At 36.5% G+C, this 17,803-nt stretch overlaps 1 protein-coding gene across 2 annotated transcripts in view; it reads left to right on the forward strand.

Annotated features, from left to right (window-relative positions):
* Positions 1–17,803, forward strand: part of GOLM2 (golgi membrane protein 2) — a 104,193-nt gene that overhangs the window by 58,539 nt on the left and 27,851 nt on the right. For both annotated transcript variants that reach the window (XM_081050044.1, XM_081050045.1), the window contains exons 7-8: positions 11,734–11,832; positions 12,772–12,942. In XM_081050044.1, coding sequence (XP_080906170.1) covers positions 11,734–11,832; positions 12,772–12,942 — 270 coding nt within the window. The remainder of the gene's footprint in view (positions 1–11,733; positions 11,833–12,771; positions 12,943–17,803) is intronic.

Below are 17,803 nucleotides of genomic sequence, written 5' to 3' on the forward strand. Positions count from 1 at the left end.
ATAAAATGTAATTTAAATGTAATTTAAATGTAAATGGATTATATGTGTCAGTCAAAAAATAGAATGGCTGAATGGATAACAAAATAGGACTCTTACATATGCTGGCTACAAGAGACTCACTTCAGATTGAAAGAAACACACAGACGGAAAGTAAAGGGATGGAAAAAGATAATTCATGAAACTGGAAATGAAAAAAAAAATGGGGTAGCAATACTTACACCAGACAAAATAAACTTTAAAACAAAGGCTGTAACAAGAGACAAAAAAGGACCCAGTAATCCCACTTCTGGATATTTATCTGAAGAAACCCAAAACACTACTTCAAAGGGTTTATGAGCATCCATGTTCATTGCAGCATTATTTACAGTAGCCAAGATATGGAGCAACCTGGTGTCCATCAGTGGATGAATGGATAAAGAAGAGGTGGTACATGTGTACAATGGAATATTAGTCATAAAAAAGAATGAAATCTTGCCATCTGCAACAAAATGGATGGACCTAGAATGTATTGTACTGAGTGGAGTAAGTTGGACAGAGAAAGATAAATACCACATGATTTCACTTATAATTGGAATCAAATCAAAAAAAAAATTTGGGACAGAATCAACAAACTCATAGATAGAGAGATGTTGCCAGTGGGAGGGAGGTTGGGGGTGGGTCAAAAAGGGGAAGGGATTAACAATTATAAATTGATAGTTACAAAATAGTTATGGGGGTGTTAAGTATAAATGAGGAATATAGTTAATAATATTGTAATAACTGTGTGGTGTCAGATGAGTACTAGTTTTATTAGAGTGATCACTTCATAAAAATGTCTGATCACTATGTTGTACACCTAAAACTAATATAATATTGTATGTCAACTGTAATTGAAAAAGGAAAAAAGTCTGAAGAACGCTACACAAAATTAGAGAGTGAGATTAGGTGTCTTAATTGTCTCCAAGTTGACCGGTAGTCCTTTAGATTTTCATTTGTTTTGGTACCACTGACGATAACTATTAACTGGCCCCTGGGAAAGCGTCGATCTTGTCCTAGGTATAAATAAATCCACCTTTTCCCTTTGTTCAACAAAAGTAAGGCTGGAATTTTTTTCAAGGAATTTTTCAAGGAGACCAAAAAGGAAAGTAAACAAAAAGTCAAAATAGAAGAACAGAAATCAAAGTGTTTACAGAACACACATTACTTTTTCCTAAGCAGTAAGTCTGTCCACCAACTAGCTTAGCTGATGCAGTTTATGGGGCTCTAAAGTTCTGTGGCAATTCTTTACCCAAATCTTTCTAGCCAAACTTATTAAAGTGCAAGTTTTGATTTGGCACTACCATTTTGGAATTTTGTCGAGTAAAATGGAATGACATAGTAAAATGTACATAAAATATTAAATAAATCACATTATGAGAGTGATGTCAGTTTTATTATGGTGGAGTGAGAAAACCCCTTTGCTTTTCCCCTTAAAATTACAATAATTTGTACAACTATAATTCAACAGAGGATCCCCTGCTCAACACACAAACACCTCTGAGAGATCCACACATTGCACTGAGACATTTGAAGGTGTGTGTAACACAACGAACAGGGGAGGCCAGACTGGGGGAAGGGCAGGCGAGGGCAGCAACTGCAGTGTGCCACCTGCTGCAGCCCTAGCTGACATGGTAGCACTGGAGGAGTCTGGCTGCAGCACTCACAGCAACCCAAATGGTAGGAGGAGCAGAGGCAATATTCCAATCTAAGTAGCTGGCACTTGTTGCAGCGAAATCTGGTAACAGGCAGAGATGCAAAACAGCGGTGTGTCAGCCACAGACTAGTAAGGATGTAAAGCTGCAGACTTGCGAACATGCCTGCCCTCACCAACCCCTTGCCCACTTCTTGTGGCGGACCCCATAGAACCAGAACCTAGTACAGGCAGTAGAGACGTTTCAGACAGCACAGCATGGCTGGCAGCCTCTGATTACAATGAGGCAATGCTGGGAACTCTCAGGTCCAGAGCCCTACCACCTGCCATATCTTCCCATGGGGGTAGGGCCCTGAGACTGAAGTGACCCGGACATAGAGGGGATGCCCACCACCTTGGGAAATACAGGGCATTTTACACAACTGAGGCAACACTGCCCCATGAGATCCCTGAGGTGCCAGTAGTGCAGGTAAGAGAAAACAAAAAGTTGTGCTATAGCACCATCTACTGGAAAACAAAGGAAAGACCTGTGTTTATCAACCTGCAGCGTTAAGAGCAAAACAGTAGTACTTAGTAAAGAATTCCCTACTTCAAATGCCCAGGCAGAGAAACAATCCATTAAGTACCATGAATAACCAAGGTAACAAGGTAGCACAAAAAGAAAATGAAAAGTATCCAGAAACCAAACTCAAAGACATGGAAGACTGTGATTTAATGACAGAGAATTCAAGATTGCAGTTCTGAAAACATAACATGATATAACTAAGGCATGATATAACTAAAGCATAACATAACTAAGGCAGTTCAATAAGCTCAGGAATAAAATCAATGAAAGGAGTACTTTAGAAAGAGATTGAAATTATAAAAAAAGAACCAAACAGCAATTGTGGAGCTGAAGGACTCAATAAATGAAGTGAAGAATGCATTGGAGAGCATTGGAAACAAAACAGACTAGATGGAAGAGAGAATTAGTGAGCTTGAAGATAGAAATCTAGAAATGACTCAGATAGAAGAAGAGCACACTGAGAGTTAAAGAAAAATGAAAGAACTTTATAAGAACTATTAGAAAGAGCAACGTAAGAGTAATGGGTATACAAGAAGGAGGAGAGAGGGAGGGAGAAGGCCACAAAGAGCCTATTTGAATAATTAATCAACGAGAACTTCCCAAACCTATGGAAAGAGCTGGAACCTTGAATCCAAGAAGCTAATAGAACATCTATCTCAATGCAAAAAGACCTTCTCCAAAACACATTATATTAAAACTGTCAAAAGTTAATACAAAGAAACAATTCATTAGGCAACTGGGGGTTGGGGGGGCAAGACTGCAACTTACAAAGGAAATTAGATTATCAACAGATTTTTTTTTTTTTCAGTACAAACCTTATAAGTCAGGAGAGAATGAAATGAAATATTCGAAATACTGAAATCGAGAAACCACCAGTCAAGAATAATATATCCAACAAAGTTATGCTTTAGATATGAAGGAGAAATAAAGGCTTTCACAGACAAACAGAAGGTGAGGGAATTTACTACCGCAAGACCTGCATTACAAGGAATGTGGAAAGGAGCTCTTCTACCTGCAGCAAAGAGAAAAAGTATACAAAACTTTGAGTAAGATGACAGGAGACAGAAGTAGGAAATTGCATCTCTATTTCAGAATAGGGTACTGAACACTTAATTATAGCATAAAAGTGAAAGGGGAAACATTTTTAAAAGACTAGCTTCTGCAAATTGTAAACTAATGCACAACATAAAATGATGATATGTGATAACAGAAGCATAAAAGGGGAGGAGGAAAAGGACTGAACTTGCACAGGTGAATGAAGATAAGATTCAATCAGAAGAAAAAGGACTATTGGGTATACAAAACATTTTTTTTTTTGCATAAAACTAATGGTAACCACAAAACAAAAATCTAGAGCTGAGACACATAACATGAAAAAAGAGAAAGAGATAATAAAAAACCATAGAAAACCACCAAACTAAAGTAGCAGACAGAAGCTCATGGGAAAAGAAACAGTAGAGATACATAGAAACCAGAAAACAAAAACATAAAATGGCTGTAGTAAGTCCTCATATATCAATAATTACCCTAAGTGCAAATGTAGTGAGCTCAACAATCAAATGACACAGAGTACCATGATGAATTAAAAAATAAGACCCAACTATATGTTGCCTCAGGAGACCCATCTCACCTACAAAGACAAACATAGGCTCAAAATGAAGGGGTGGAAGATGATAGTTCAAGCAAATGTCACTTAGAGAAAAGCAGGTGTATACATACTTATATTAGACAAAATAGATTTCAATTTAAAAACGATAACAAGAGACCAAGGTGGACTTTTTTATATTGATAAAGGGGACCACTCATCAAGAAGACATAACACTTATCAATATATATTCAGTCAACCTGGGAGCACCATAATATATAAGGCAATTACTAATGGACCCAAAAGGAGAAAATGACAAAAATACAATTACAATAGGGGACCTGAATACTCCATTGACAGCAATGGATAAATCATCCAAACAGAAATTCAGTTAGAAAATATTGGCCTTAAAAGACACATTAGAGAAAATGGACACAATCTATATTTATAGACCTCTCCCTTCCAAAACAACAATACAAATTATTCTCAAGTACACTTGGAATATTCTCAAGGATAGACCATGTGTTAGGGCACAAACCTAGTCTCAATAAATTTAAGAAGACTGAAATCATACCAAGCATATTTTCCCTACCACAACGGCATGAAACTTGAAATTAACTACAAGAACAAAGCTGGAAAAACCAGAATAAGGGGAGATTAGTCAGCATGCTACTGAACAACCATTGGGTCAATAAAGGGATCAAAAGATACATGAAAAAAGAGAGAAATGAAAAGGAAAATAAAATACACCAAAATCTTTAGGATGCAGCAAAAGCAGTTCTAAGAGGGAAGCTTGTAGCACTATAGTCCTACCTCAAGATACAGGAATAATGTCAAATAAACAATGTAACATTACACCTTAAAGAACTAGAAAAAGAAGAACCAAAAAGCCCAAACTCAGTAGAAGGAAGGAAACAAAATTAGAGCGGAAAGAAGTAAAGTAGAGAACTAAAAGACAATAGAAAAAAATTAATGAAACAAAGAACTGGTTCTTTGTAAAAGTAAATAAATTGACAATTCTCTGGCTAGACTCACTAAGGAAAAAAGAAAAGACTCAAGTGAATACAGTCAGAAATGAAAGAGAAGTTATAATGGACACCACAGAAATACAAAGTATTGTATAGGAATACTATGAAAGGCTATATGACACCAGATTTGATGACCTAGAAGAAATGAACAAATTCTTAGAAATATGTAACTTTCCTAGACTGAGCAATGAAGAATTGGAAAACCTAAATAGACCAATCACTAGTAAGAAAATTGAAACAGTAATCCAAAACCTCCCAAAAAGCAAAAGCCCAGAACCAGCTGGCTTCACTGGTGAATTCTACCAGAAATCCAGAGATTTCACACCTGTCATTCTCAAACTATTCAAAAAAATTGAAGAGAAGGGAATACTTCCTAACGCATTTTATGAGGCCAACATTACCCTGAGGCCAAAACCAGTCAAGGGCAATACACAAAAAAGGAAATGATTGCCCCATTTCAATGATAAACATAGATGCAAAAATCCTAACCAAAACACTAGTAAATCAAATACAACAATACATTAAAAGGATCATACATCATAAAGTGGGTTCATTCCAGGAATGCAAGGGTGATTCAACATGTGCAATCAATGAATGTGATGCACCATATCAAGAAAATAAAAGATAAAAACTATGTGATCATACCAACAGCAAAAGCATTTTAGAAGATACAACATCCATTTATGAGTTTAAAAACTCAATAAAATGCATCTGAAAGGAAAGTACCTCAGCATAATAAAAGCCGTATATAAAAAACGCTCAGGTAACATAATACTCAATGGTGAAAAGCTGGAAGCTTTTCCTGAAAAGTTAAGAACAAGACAAGGATGCTCACGTTTGCTACCATTATTCAACATAGCATTGGAAGTCCAGAAATAAAAAGCATCTAAATTGGGAATGAAGAAGTAAAATTTTCACTATTTGCAGATGACATGATTCTATATAAAGAAAACCTTAAGACTCCACCAAAAGACTATTAGAAAAATAAACAAATATGGTAAAGTTGCAGATACAAAATCAATATACAAAAATCTATTGCATTCTGTGGGGACAAAACCCCAAAAAACAGTTTCCAGGCTCTCGGCCTCACATAGAAAGGTGCTGGCTCGGGTAGTAAATGGCCATCAACTGTGATCAGATGCCAGCAGCTGTGGCTAGTTGGCCGTCAGCTGTAACCCGTAGGCCATTGGCCACTAATATAACGGCTGTGGCTACGCTAGCAGGAAAGGAATGGGGGCTAGCAAGAAGATGGTGGCTGGCAAGAGCGGACTGCTGTTAGGCAGATTATGTAGATCCTGCTTCCTGTGTCTCCAGCCCAGCCGCCAGCGAGAATATATTGGTTTGACTCCCCTATTTATGGCTCCATGGGTGTTCCTTTTTGGCCTTACCGTGTCCTGCGTTCTTGGGCGGGGAGTGGGAGCTGAGACCCTGCACGACAAATGGCGCAGCGAGCAGGGTTCCCTGCGCGACACATGGCGTAGTCGGCAGGATACGGTGCTGGCCAAAGCTTTCCGAAGGGCAGTGGAGCAGTTTGTGCATATGAAAGCTCAGTCTGAGGAAGACCAGGAGGAGCAGCTGCCGGAGAGCTGGATCCCCGTGGAGGGGTGGAAAGATGTGGATGGTTCCCCAACCAGCAGAGGCCGAAGAAAGCGGAGAAAGCAAAGGTTGTTGCCGCCCTGTGGGCTGGGAACTGCTTGCTGAGGCAGCCCGGATGCAGGACTTTTAGTCCCAGGAGGAAACGCTTGCTGAGTCCTCCGTGGGAGATGAGGGTGAGGTCAAGGTCATCCCTCACCCCCAGGACAGCCCTGGCTAATGACTATGGACTATGGGGAATTGCCTTCCATCCCTAATTTAATGGACGCTTGACTGTTTGGGAACATACCACCATGTAGTGGGACTGGCGAGAATGTTTGCTTTTGTGTCTTGACTGGCCGCCATTGATAATATGTAAGCACCTTGATGTGAGCCGCTGTTGTTCCAGCACAGTACCCCGAGAAGCCCAGAGAGAGAGTGGCAGTGCCCTGAGAGCCCTGGCTGAGTCCAGGAAGTCTGGCTGTGTCCAGAGAGAGTGGCAGTGCCCTGAGGCCCTGGCTGTGTCCGGGAAGTCTGGCTGTGTCCAGAGAGTGGCAGTGCCCAGAGAGGCCCTGGCTGTGTCCAGGAAGTCTGGCTGTGTCCAGAGAGAGTGGCAGTGCCCTGAGAGCCCTGGCTGTGTCCAGGAAGTCTGGCTGTGCCCAGAGAGAGTGGCAGTGCCCTGAGAGCCCTGGCTGTGTCCAGGAAGTCTGGCTGTGTCCAGAGAGAGTGGCAGTGCCCTGAGAAACCCTGGCTGTGCCCGGGGAAAACAGGTGGTACCCTAAGAAGCCCAGGAAGTCTGGCTGTGCCCAGAAGTACTGTGGTGGTGCCCTGAGAAAACCTGGCTGTGCCCGGGGAAAACAGGTGGTACCCTAAGAAGCCCAGGATGTCTGGCTGTGCCCAGAAGTACTGTGGTGGTGCCCTGAGAAACCCTGGCTGTGCCCAGAGAGCCTGGCTGTGTTCAGGATAGTGCATTCACCTCCAGGCTCCTTGCACAGGGACCCTCGCAGAAGACGCTTGTCGCGTAGATTGTGAGGCGAGACCCTGTAGGGGTGGAGTGTGGGGACAAAACCCCAAAAAACAGTTTCCAGGCTCTCGGCCTCACATAGAAAGGTGCTGGCTCGGGTAGTAAATGGCCATCAACTGTGATCAGATGCCAGCAGCTGTGGCTAGTTGGCCGTCAGCTGTAACCCGTAGGCCATTGGCCACTAATATAACGGCTGTGGCTACGCTAGCAGGAAAGGAATGGGGGCTAGCAAGAAGATGGTGGCTGGCAAGAGCGGACTGCTGTTAGGCAGATTATGTAGATCCTGCTTCCTGTGTCTCCAGCCCAGCCGCCAGCGAGAATATATTGGTTTGACTCCCCTACTTATGGCTCCATGGGTGTTCCTTTTTGGCCTTACCGTGTCCTGCGTTCTTGGGCGGGGAGTGGGAGCTGAGACCCTGCATGACACATTCCTATATGGTAACAAATATCAGAAAGAGAAATTAAGAAAACAACCCCATTTACAATTGCAATGAAAGGATAAAATATCTAAGAATAAATAAAAGAAATGAAAGACCTATACATTGAAAACTAGAAGACATTGTTGAAAGAAACTGAAGACGACATAAAGAACTGGAAAGATATTTCATGTTCATGGATTGAAAGAATTAACACTGTTAAAATGGCCACATTGCCTAAAGCAATATATAGATTTAAAACAATCACCATGAAAACCCCAGTGGCATTTTCACCGATATAAAACAAAAAATCCTCAAATTTGTATGGAACTACAAAAACTCTGAATACTCAAAGCAATCTTGAGAAAAAAGAACAAAGCTGGAGGTATTACACTCCCTGACTTGAAACTATACTACAAAGCTGCAGTAATCAAAACAGTATAGTATTGGCAGAAAAACAGACACAGAGCAATGGAACAGAAGTCAGAGTCCAGAAATAAACCGAGTCATAAGTGGGCAACTAATTTTCGAAAAAAGAGCCAAAGTCATACAATAGAGAGAGGAAAGTGTCTTCAATAAATGATGTTGGGGAAACTGGAAAGTCACATGCAAAAGAATAAAACTAGACTGCTATTTGACACCATACACAAAAATTAATTCAAAATGGATTAAAGACTTCAGTATAAGACCTGAAACAATAAAATACCTAGAAGAAAACATAGACACTAACTTACAGACCTTGGTCTCAGGGTTTTTGTGAACTTGAACCCAAAGGCAAGGGAAGTAAAAGCAAAAATAAATGAATAGGACTACATCAAACTGAAAACCTTCTGCACAGCAACAGAACCCTTCAAAAAACCAAAAATGCAACTAACCAAATGGGAAAAGATATTTGCAAGCGATACCTCCAATAAGAGACTAATAGCCAAAATATATAAAGAACTTATACAACTTAAAATCAGCAACAAAATAAAATCTGATAAAAAATGAGCAGAAGACCTGAATAGACACTTTTCCTAGGAAGACATGCAGATGGCCAACAGATATATAAAAAGATACTCAAATTCACTAGCTATAAAGGGAGTGCAAATCAAAACCACAATGAGATACCACCTCACACCTATTAGAATGGCTATTATCAATAAGGCAAGAAATAACGAGTGTTGGAGAGGATAGGGAGAAGAGGGAACCCTCTCACACTGCTGATGGGAATGTAAATTAGCACAGCCACTATGGAAAACAATATGGATGTTCCTTAAAAAAATTAAAAATAGAGCCACTATATGACCCCAGCAATCTCTCTTCTGGGTATTTACCCCCAAAATTTGAAAACACTTGTTCATAAAGATAGACGTACCCCTCTGTTCATTGCAGCATTATTCACAATAGCCAAGACATGTAAATAGTCTAAGTGTCCTTCAAAGGATGACTGAAAGGAGATGTGGTACATACATACAATGGAATACTACTCAGCCATAAAAAGTGGGATATTGCCATTTGTCAGAACATCAATGGATCTTGAGAGTATCATGCTAAGTGAAATAAGTCAGATGGCAAAAGAACCATATGAGTTCACTCATGTGGGATATAAAATAAAAAGTAACAAATAAACAAAGCAAAATAAACATACAAAGAAGCAAAAAAACCAAACTCATAGATACAGATAATAGAATGGTGGTTACTAGAGGAGACAAGGGTTAGGGGAAGGATGAAGAAGGTAAAGGGGATCAAACACTTGGTGACAGAGGAGACGAGACTTCCGGTGGTGAGTACACACTAGAGTATACAGATGTATTATAAAAATGTACACCTGAAATTAATATGTTATGAACCAGTGTTACCCCAATAAATTTAATATAAAATGTTTTAAATAACACAGAGAAAAACAGGAAAAAATCATATTATAAGATAGTGTATATGGTGGGATCTTAATTTTGTTTACGGGGTATAGTATAATGTACAGAAAAAAAACCCCAAACATCAAAAAGATAGTCTTGACATGGTAACAGTGGTTATCTTTAAGTGGTGAAATTACAGCTAATTTTAAATTTCTTTGTGCTTTTCTAGCCTTCTAAACTTTCTATAGGAATATGTATTGTTCATGACAAACTTATAAGGGCTCCAGATTAATACTCTGTTTCTACTATATCAGATCTAAACTCTGCTGGTTGTTTTAAAAAGGCTTTTTTAATCCAGCTTTTGCCTAAATTATAGTTTTGCCTCCAAATAGTCACCTTGTTCTTGAGCAGGAGGCATTATCTTATCAGCTAAGGACATGTATGGTCACTTCTTGTTTAGTAATGGTGGTGCCCTCTCTTGTCTTCTGGTTTGTATAGTACTGGAGCCAGCTATGGTCCAACAGTGATCAACAAATTTATAGATTGTGACTGACCTCTCTTTCCAAATATATTTACCAGATGCTTAGTGCTTCAGAGTCTGTTATCAAATCAAATTGTATTGTTAAACCTGGCAAAGTACTGCTCTTTTAAGATGTTAGCTGACGTTATTTAGCTGTCATATGGGAAGAAGTGGGTTTTGGGCATTGCAGCTGGCTATAGGAACAAGGTAATGGGAACACAGTGAGATACAGAGAACCCCAATATTCTGTAAATTTGAGTAGGTTGCTTTCTTAGAGTGAATTTTAAATTTCTTGGGTCCTTAAGTGTAAAGACCTATGTAATAATAAACAAAATTGAGTGATTGCAATAAACTTTGAGGATTATAAATAACCCAAATAATACTAGTTAGGATTGACTAGGCTGTGGTGTATTACAGCTCCCAAATTGCAGTGGCTTAAGTAAATAAATGTTTATTTGTTGTTCATATTGCAGTCTGATGCAGGTTAGATGTCTCTCTTTGTAGTTCTTCAAGCAGTGTCCCTTTCAATTATTTGATGCCACCATCCTTATTTGTAGCCTGCTGAGGTGTGGCAGAAAGGGAAGACAGGTTGTAGGTGATTTGCACAGAGGATTTTGCCACCATACTTGGAAGTGGCAAGTTCAGTTTCACCTACATTCTTCTCATGGTCGGAACCCAGTCTTGTGGCCCCTGAACACAGGATCTTTCTCTATGCCCAGGAAAAATACAGTGAAATAGGATCACATGGTATTGTCTCTGCCACCAAAGTTTTAGAAGAATAAAATGTGCCCCTAACCATATTTTATAGATGGGCTTTTCTATTTTTTTCTCTTTATCTGTTTCCCTTCTCTCTAGTTTCCATCTTTGCTGTCTGCCTTTCTATCATGTTAAGCTGCCCATAGATGCAGAAGAATCAGTCATAGTGAGTGAAAAGAAATCTCCCAGTTGCCTTCATTTCTTAAGGGATAAGGAAGTCTCAACTACAAGTATGCACATCTTTGTTAGTAAAGCCCTTGGTGCAACTTAAATTTTCCTCTTCAAAAATAAAATTTCAACTTGTTGCATCACTTATTTAGTTTTTATTTAAAATCTGAGCAACTTGGAGTAGCATATTTTTATTGTTTTACCCAATCTATAAATGCCAAGTTTTATTTACACTGTCTATATAAAAAGGTTTCACTGTATCTGAAGAAATTTATTTATTTATTCATTCATCAAATCTTAGTTGAGCTCCTGTTATGTGCCAAGTACTAGTCTAAGTATTGGGAATATAGTGGTCAAGACAGAGTTCCTACTGTCTTATATTCTGGTCAGATTTGTTGATCACCAGGATTTGTGATAGTTGGTACAATGTAGCAATTAGTAACCACAAATTAATTTTATATATTCCAATTCTAAGGATTACAAAATTAGGATAAGCATCATAGGATTAGTGCAATGTAAATAGATTTATGGTGGTTGATATATAGAAATCATAATATCAACAGTAATAATATGGATCTATTTTTTCTTTTAGTTTTAAAGAAACCCCCTATTTCTGTTTCTCAATATGCAAATCAGCAAGCGATCTCCCATCGTCCAACTGGACAACCTCTCTCCCCAAATATGGTTCCAGGTATGAAGTCTTATTCTTAAATTTTTACTTGAAAACCAACTTCCTGGTCATGTATTTTTATACAGCGAATAAAACGTGTCATTTTTTAGTACTAGCCTAGTAAAGTAACATTCTTCTAGTTAATGTTATATATTTTCAAATGACTGATAAAAGCTCAGGAAGAAGTAATCATTTAAAAATACACATTGTCTAATGGATTATTAAAAGCTGAAGAATTATTTGTTCTGCTGTTCTGGACTATATTCCCTTTCATTTCTGCCAGTCTGTAGTATTTACCTTCTTCAAAATATGTTCAAATTTATCTCACAGAGGCCTTCTATAAATTACTCAACCAACCTGTCTTAAACTCCCTACTCTGTACTTATAAATGTGTCTGTTTTCTACTGAATACCTATTCAATCTTACAGAAATGTTCCTCTAAAATAAGAGCTGATATGCTTGAAAGTAATTATAATAAGGATCTGAATTAAGGCTTTGATGAGGAAAATAGGGGGTAGGGAAAAGAAAGGTTATGTACAGGAGATACTAATAAGAAAAAATCAAAAGTTAGCAGTTTTGAGTTACTGTGTAGATGAAAATTACTTAAGAGTTTTGAACTTCTAAAAGCCTTACTGGATTTTGGAGATTTCTGACTGCAATATATAATTTGGAGGGAGGAAAAGAGTCATTCAACCTGTATCATTGCTATTTTAATTTTTCACTTTCTGCTATGTATCCCTTCGGTGAACAGGTTTATAATGAGTACTGGGGATGCTCACGGGGACTGATTAGTAAACTTCACACAGCCAGAAGCTGTGGTTAAAGAAATTAGAATAAAGCTTTTAAAAAAAGCTACCTGACTACCCAGTATCAGGCAACAGTGTTTTTAGCTTTTGTAAAGCAGGTCTTGTAAAATTCTTCTGCAAAAAATGGCCTTAACTGGATGTTTTTCTGTTATAGATTCTCATGGAAACCACAATGGAAACCCTGGAACTTCAAAACAGAACCCTTCCAATCTTCTTCAACATTTAATTCCAGGCCCAAACTTGGAGAGTGAATCCAGAATTCAAGCAGAAATACTAAAGCAGGCTACCAAGGATAGAATCGGTGATTTCCATAAGTTGAAGCAAAGTAAGAATCAGTTGATGAATATTATGCTGAAAAGATTTAAGTATAACATGTTTGCTTACAAGACTCAATTAAGGTCTTTATTATTATAATCTCTAATCAATGTATAGTAAAGCTATATGCATATAAAGAAAAAGTATGATGGTCATAAAATTTTTTTAAAAAGCAGGTTTCAAATGGATAGATTTTAAAGACTTTAAAAAACTTCTCATGTTCACCAATGGTAAATAATAAATTTCAGGTAAGTTGATTTTCTTTTCAATTATAGTTGACATTCAATGTTATTTTATATTAGATTCAGGTGTACAGTGTAGTGGTTAGACATTCATACAATTTATGAAGTGATCCCCCTCGATTAGTCTAGTACCCACCTGGCACTATATGTAGTTATTACTATAATATTGACTATATTTCCTATGCTGTACTTTACAATCCCAAGACTGTTTTGTAACTACCAATTTGTGTTTCTTAAATCCTGCACCTACCTTTTACACCCAGTCCCTTAACCCCCCTCCCATCTGGTAACCATCAGTTTGTTCTCTGTATTTTGGAGTCTGTTTCTGTTTCTTGTTTATTTGTTTTGTTCTTTGGTGAGTTGAGTTTTTTAAATGCTATTAGTTCTTATGACTGTAAAATTTTTTTTGAGAAGTAAGGAAAGATATATATTACCAGACTAGTGAATGAAAATTTTGATTAGAAGGAAGAAAAGATAGTTTTGAAAAATGGATTCTGAGAAAAATATAGACCTGAGGAGATCGCCATCGTGAAAGGCTCAGTGATGCTTCCTTTTTCATTCCCTCTAATTGCAGTTTCCTTCATTTAAAACTTAGGAGAGAAGTGAAAGAAATTAAACATACTCATAGTAGTGTGTAATAAAGTATGACTGCTTAATTGTTTCAGAGGTATTGATTTTGATAAAAGGACAATATCTGTTCATCTATATAACTCTCTGGTAGATTCTCAGGAAGCATAAAAAAAAAAATTCTGGTAGTAGAGAGATTTGTGGGCAGGACAGTGTCTCTTAAACTACCAGGTCGATGAGACAGCTCCCTTCAACTATACTTTTTACTGCTTCTGCTTTTCAAGCCTTCTTCCCTTCAACTTCTGAACAGACAGAATGTCTAAAAGCTCCAGTTTACCTTTGTTTGCTTTTTATGATGGCTTCTGTGGCAACAACTGTTCAAAGCAGTGTTTAGGTAGCTATTTGTACGCAGGTTGCTTGTACAATGAGAACTGCACTGTGTTACATTTTAAAATCTATTCAAGATATTTTTATTGGTCCTATGACAGTTATTCATATTTCGGTATCTATATGAACATACAGTTTTAATTGATTTTCCTTCTTTGATATTTAAAAGCATATGCGTGTATCTTGACTGAAGTATAATATGAAAAACATTTTTATTTACAAGAATGTGGCTAACATTTTAAATACAATGAAAAAAATATTTCCTTAAAATCTTGTTGGGGTATTGACCTGAAAACTTTTACCTCCACAAAAAGAGATTTAGAGTAAGTATATTACTAAATAAAATATTGTCATTTGGTTATTCATTTCTTCTAAACTTATAGTTTATCCTGTAACATTTTTTATTGTTGCCTTACACACACATATATATATATATTTTTTTAACCAATCTTTGGGCAAAGAATGTGATTAGAAAATAATTACTAGGAAATTATTACTCTCTACAACTTATTTTTAAAAAAGTCTATTGAACTTTAAACACTCCAGATTCTTTTCAATGTACAGGTAGAGTTGAAATCATTGTGAGCACTATTTTGTGATTTACTTTGACATTATTTCTTACATGCATTTTACCCTATCAAATAGTTTGTTGTTTTAAATATATATACGTTTATATATGTATACTCAGACACATGCATATATGCCATTGTGCTTAGGCAATAGTAGTTCATTTAGCTCTACTGTTATTGATTATTTAAATTATTTCAGATTCTCTCATGTTAGTTGTCATTACTGTGAATATCCTTTTTCAAATTACTTCCTGCTTCTCCTACTTTGGGTGTTGCTTTAAAAGTGTAGTCCCTAACCTGAAATTACGAGGTCAAAGTATTTCACTAGCTTTATAGCTCCTGTTATACTTGTAAATTGTCAGATTATTGTTATACATTGTAGAACAGTTTCACAGTACCACTGGAGATGTTTAAATTTGTTTATTTCCATATGTCCTGATCTCATTTGCTTTTTAACTTTTTTATAGAGCATTTAGAATATGATTCCTTAAAGATGTTTTATTAAGCATTTACTTTCTTGTGACCTGCCCATTTTTGTGAGGAATTTTACTGTAACTATTTTGTGGTATATAAACAATACATCCGTTTTGACCACTTAGCCTGGTAACTTTGGAAATTGACCCTGTATCTTGGTATCAAACCTTTGTAAATAATTCAGATATTGACCTTTTATAAATTACCTTTACCACAGTTTTTCTCTTCCATTCCCTTTCTTGCTATGAAACTTTATTATATTTTATCATGTAAAAGTTTTTTATTAAAAATATTTTTAAATTGAAGTGAAATGCACATAAAATTCATCAAAATGTTCAATTCAGCAGTACTAAGTACATTGACAATGTTGTGCAGTCATCACAATTATCTTGTTCCAGTACATTGTCATCACCCCAAAAGAAAACTACCCATTAAGCAGTTAATGCTCATTCTCTCCTACCCGTAGTTCCTGGCAATGACTAATCTGCTTTTTGACTCTATGGATTCCCCTATACTGGATATTTCATATAAAGGAATCATACAATACGTAGCCTTTTGTTCTTTCTCTTAGCACACTATTTTTAAGGTTCAGCCAAGTTGTGGCATATGTTATTATTTTATTCCTTTTTATGGCTGGATAACATTCAGTTGTACGACTACGTTATATTTATCCATTCACCTGTAGATGGACATTTAGATTGTTTCCACTTTTTGGCTATTGTGAATAGTGCTGCTAAACATTCATTTACAAGTTTCTGTTGAACACCTGTTTTTGATTCCTTCAAGTATACATCTAGATGTGGAATTGCTAGATCATATGGTAATTCTATGTTTAGCTTTATAAGGAGCTGCCAAACTCTTTTCCACAGCAGCTACACCATTTTACAGTCCCACCAGCAATACTTTAGAGTTCCAATTTCTCCATGTCTTTGTCAACGCTTAATCTTTTTCTTTTCTTTTTTAAATATTGCTATCCTAATGAGTGTGAACTGGTATCTCTTTGTGATTTTCATTTGCATTTCCCTGATGACTAATGACATTGAGCATCTTTTCATGTACTTGCTTGCCATTTATTTATCCTCTTTGGAGAAATGTCTACTCAGGTCCTTTGCCCATTTTTAAATTGGGTTGTTTGTCTTTGTTGTGGAGTTTTAAGCATTCTTTATATATTTGGGATACTAGACGCTCATCAGATATATGATTTACAAATATGTATTTTTGCTCATTCTATGGGTTGCCTTTTCACTCTGATAGTGTCCTTCGATGGAGGAAATTTTTATTCTTGGTGAATTTTAGTTTATTTATTTTTTTCTTTTGTTCGTGTTTTTGGTGTCCTAAGACACCTTTGCCAAATCAAAGGTCGTGGAGATTTCCTGCTATGTTTTCTTCTAAGAGCTTTATAGTTTCAGCTTTATATGTGGGTTTTTGGTGTATTTTAAGGTAGTTTTTGTATATGGTGTGAGGTAAGGATGCAACTTTATTCTTCTGTATGTGGGTATTCAGTTGTCCAGCATTATTTGTTGAAGAGACTCTTTTTTCCCGATTGAACAGTATTGGCATTCTTGTTAAAAACCTGTGACCACAGATGTAGGAGTTTATGTTGGACTCTGAACTCTGTTCCATTGAGACCAGAAGCCAGTTCCACACTGTTTGATTACTGTAACTTTGTAGTGAGTTTTGAAATCGGGAAGTGTGAGTCTTCCAATTTTGTCTTTCTTTATAAAATTCTTTTGACTATTTGAGACTTATAAATAAGTCTTATAAATCCATGTGAATTTTAGGATTACTTGTTTATTTCTAAAAAGGCAGCTCGGATTTTAATAGAAATTATATTGAATCTGTAGATTGCTTTGAGGCATATTTTTATCTAAACAATATTAAGTCTTTCAATCTATGAAAATGGTATGTCTTTCCATTTATTTAGAGTATGTTTAATTTCTTTCAGCAGTGTTATGATGTTTTCAGTATACAAGTATACAAGTATACAAGTATACAAGTATACAAGCCTCCTTGGTTAAATTTATTCCTAAGAATTTTATTCATTTTGATATTATTGTAAATCAAATTGTTTTCTTAATTTTCTTTTTAGATTGTTCATTGCTAATGCACAGATATATGACTGATTTTTTTCTTAGCTTTTAGTTTTAAATTCTTTTAGTGCAATTTTCTAAGAATATACTTATATTTGATTTCATCTTAAAGATTTAGAATATAGTATTTTCATTATTTTAGAAATATTAGGTATGCATTAGTATTTATATGTTATATATGCTTATTTCATATTCATTAGCATATGTATAAAATTATTTTTAATGTGATTATTATTTTTAATGTGATTCATATTTTCTATGTCTGTTTTACATCAACTGCATTTTTTTCTCTGTATACCTTTTGACACTCTTTACCCATTTCTCCCCCACTCCCCACCTGACTCTGGCAACTACCAATGTGTTCTTTGTATCTATGAGCTTGAGATTTGTTTTTGTGTGTCTGACTTATTTCACTTTGCATAATACCCTCGGGTCCATTCTTGTTGCAAATAACAAGACTCATTCTTTTTTATGGCTGAATAATAATCCTTGTGTATAGCTATATCTCTGTCTATCTATCTGTGTATCTGTGTATCTATCTA

This window comes from Rhinolophus hipposideros, assembly GCF_964194185.1.
Source record: "Rhinolophus hipposideros genome assembly, chromosome: 5".
NCBI classification, from domain to species: Eukaryota; Metazoa; Chordata; class Mammalia; order Chiroptera; family Rhinolophidae; genus Rhinolophus; species Rhinolophus hipposideros.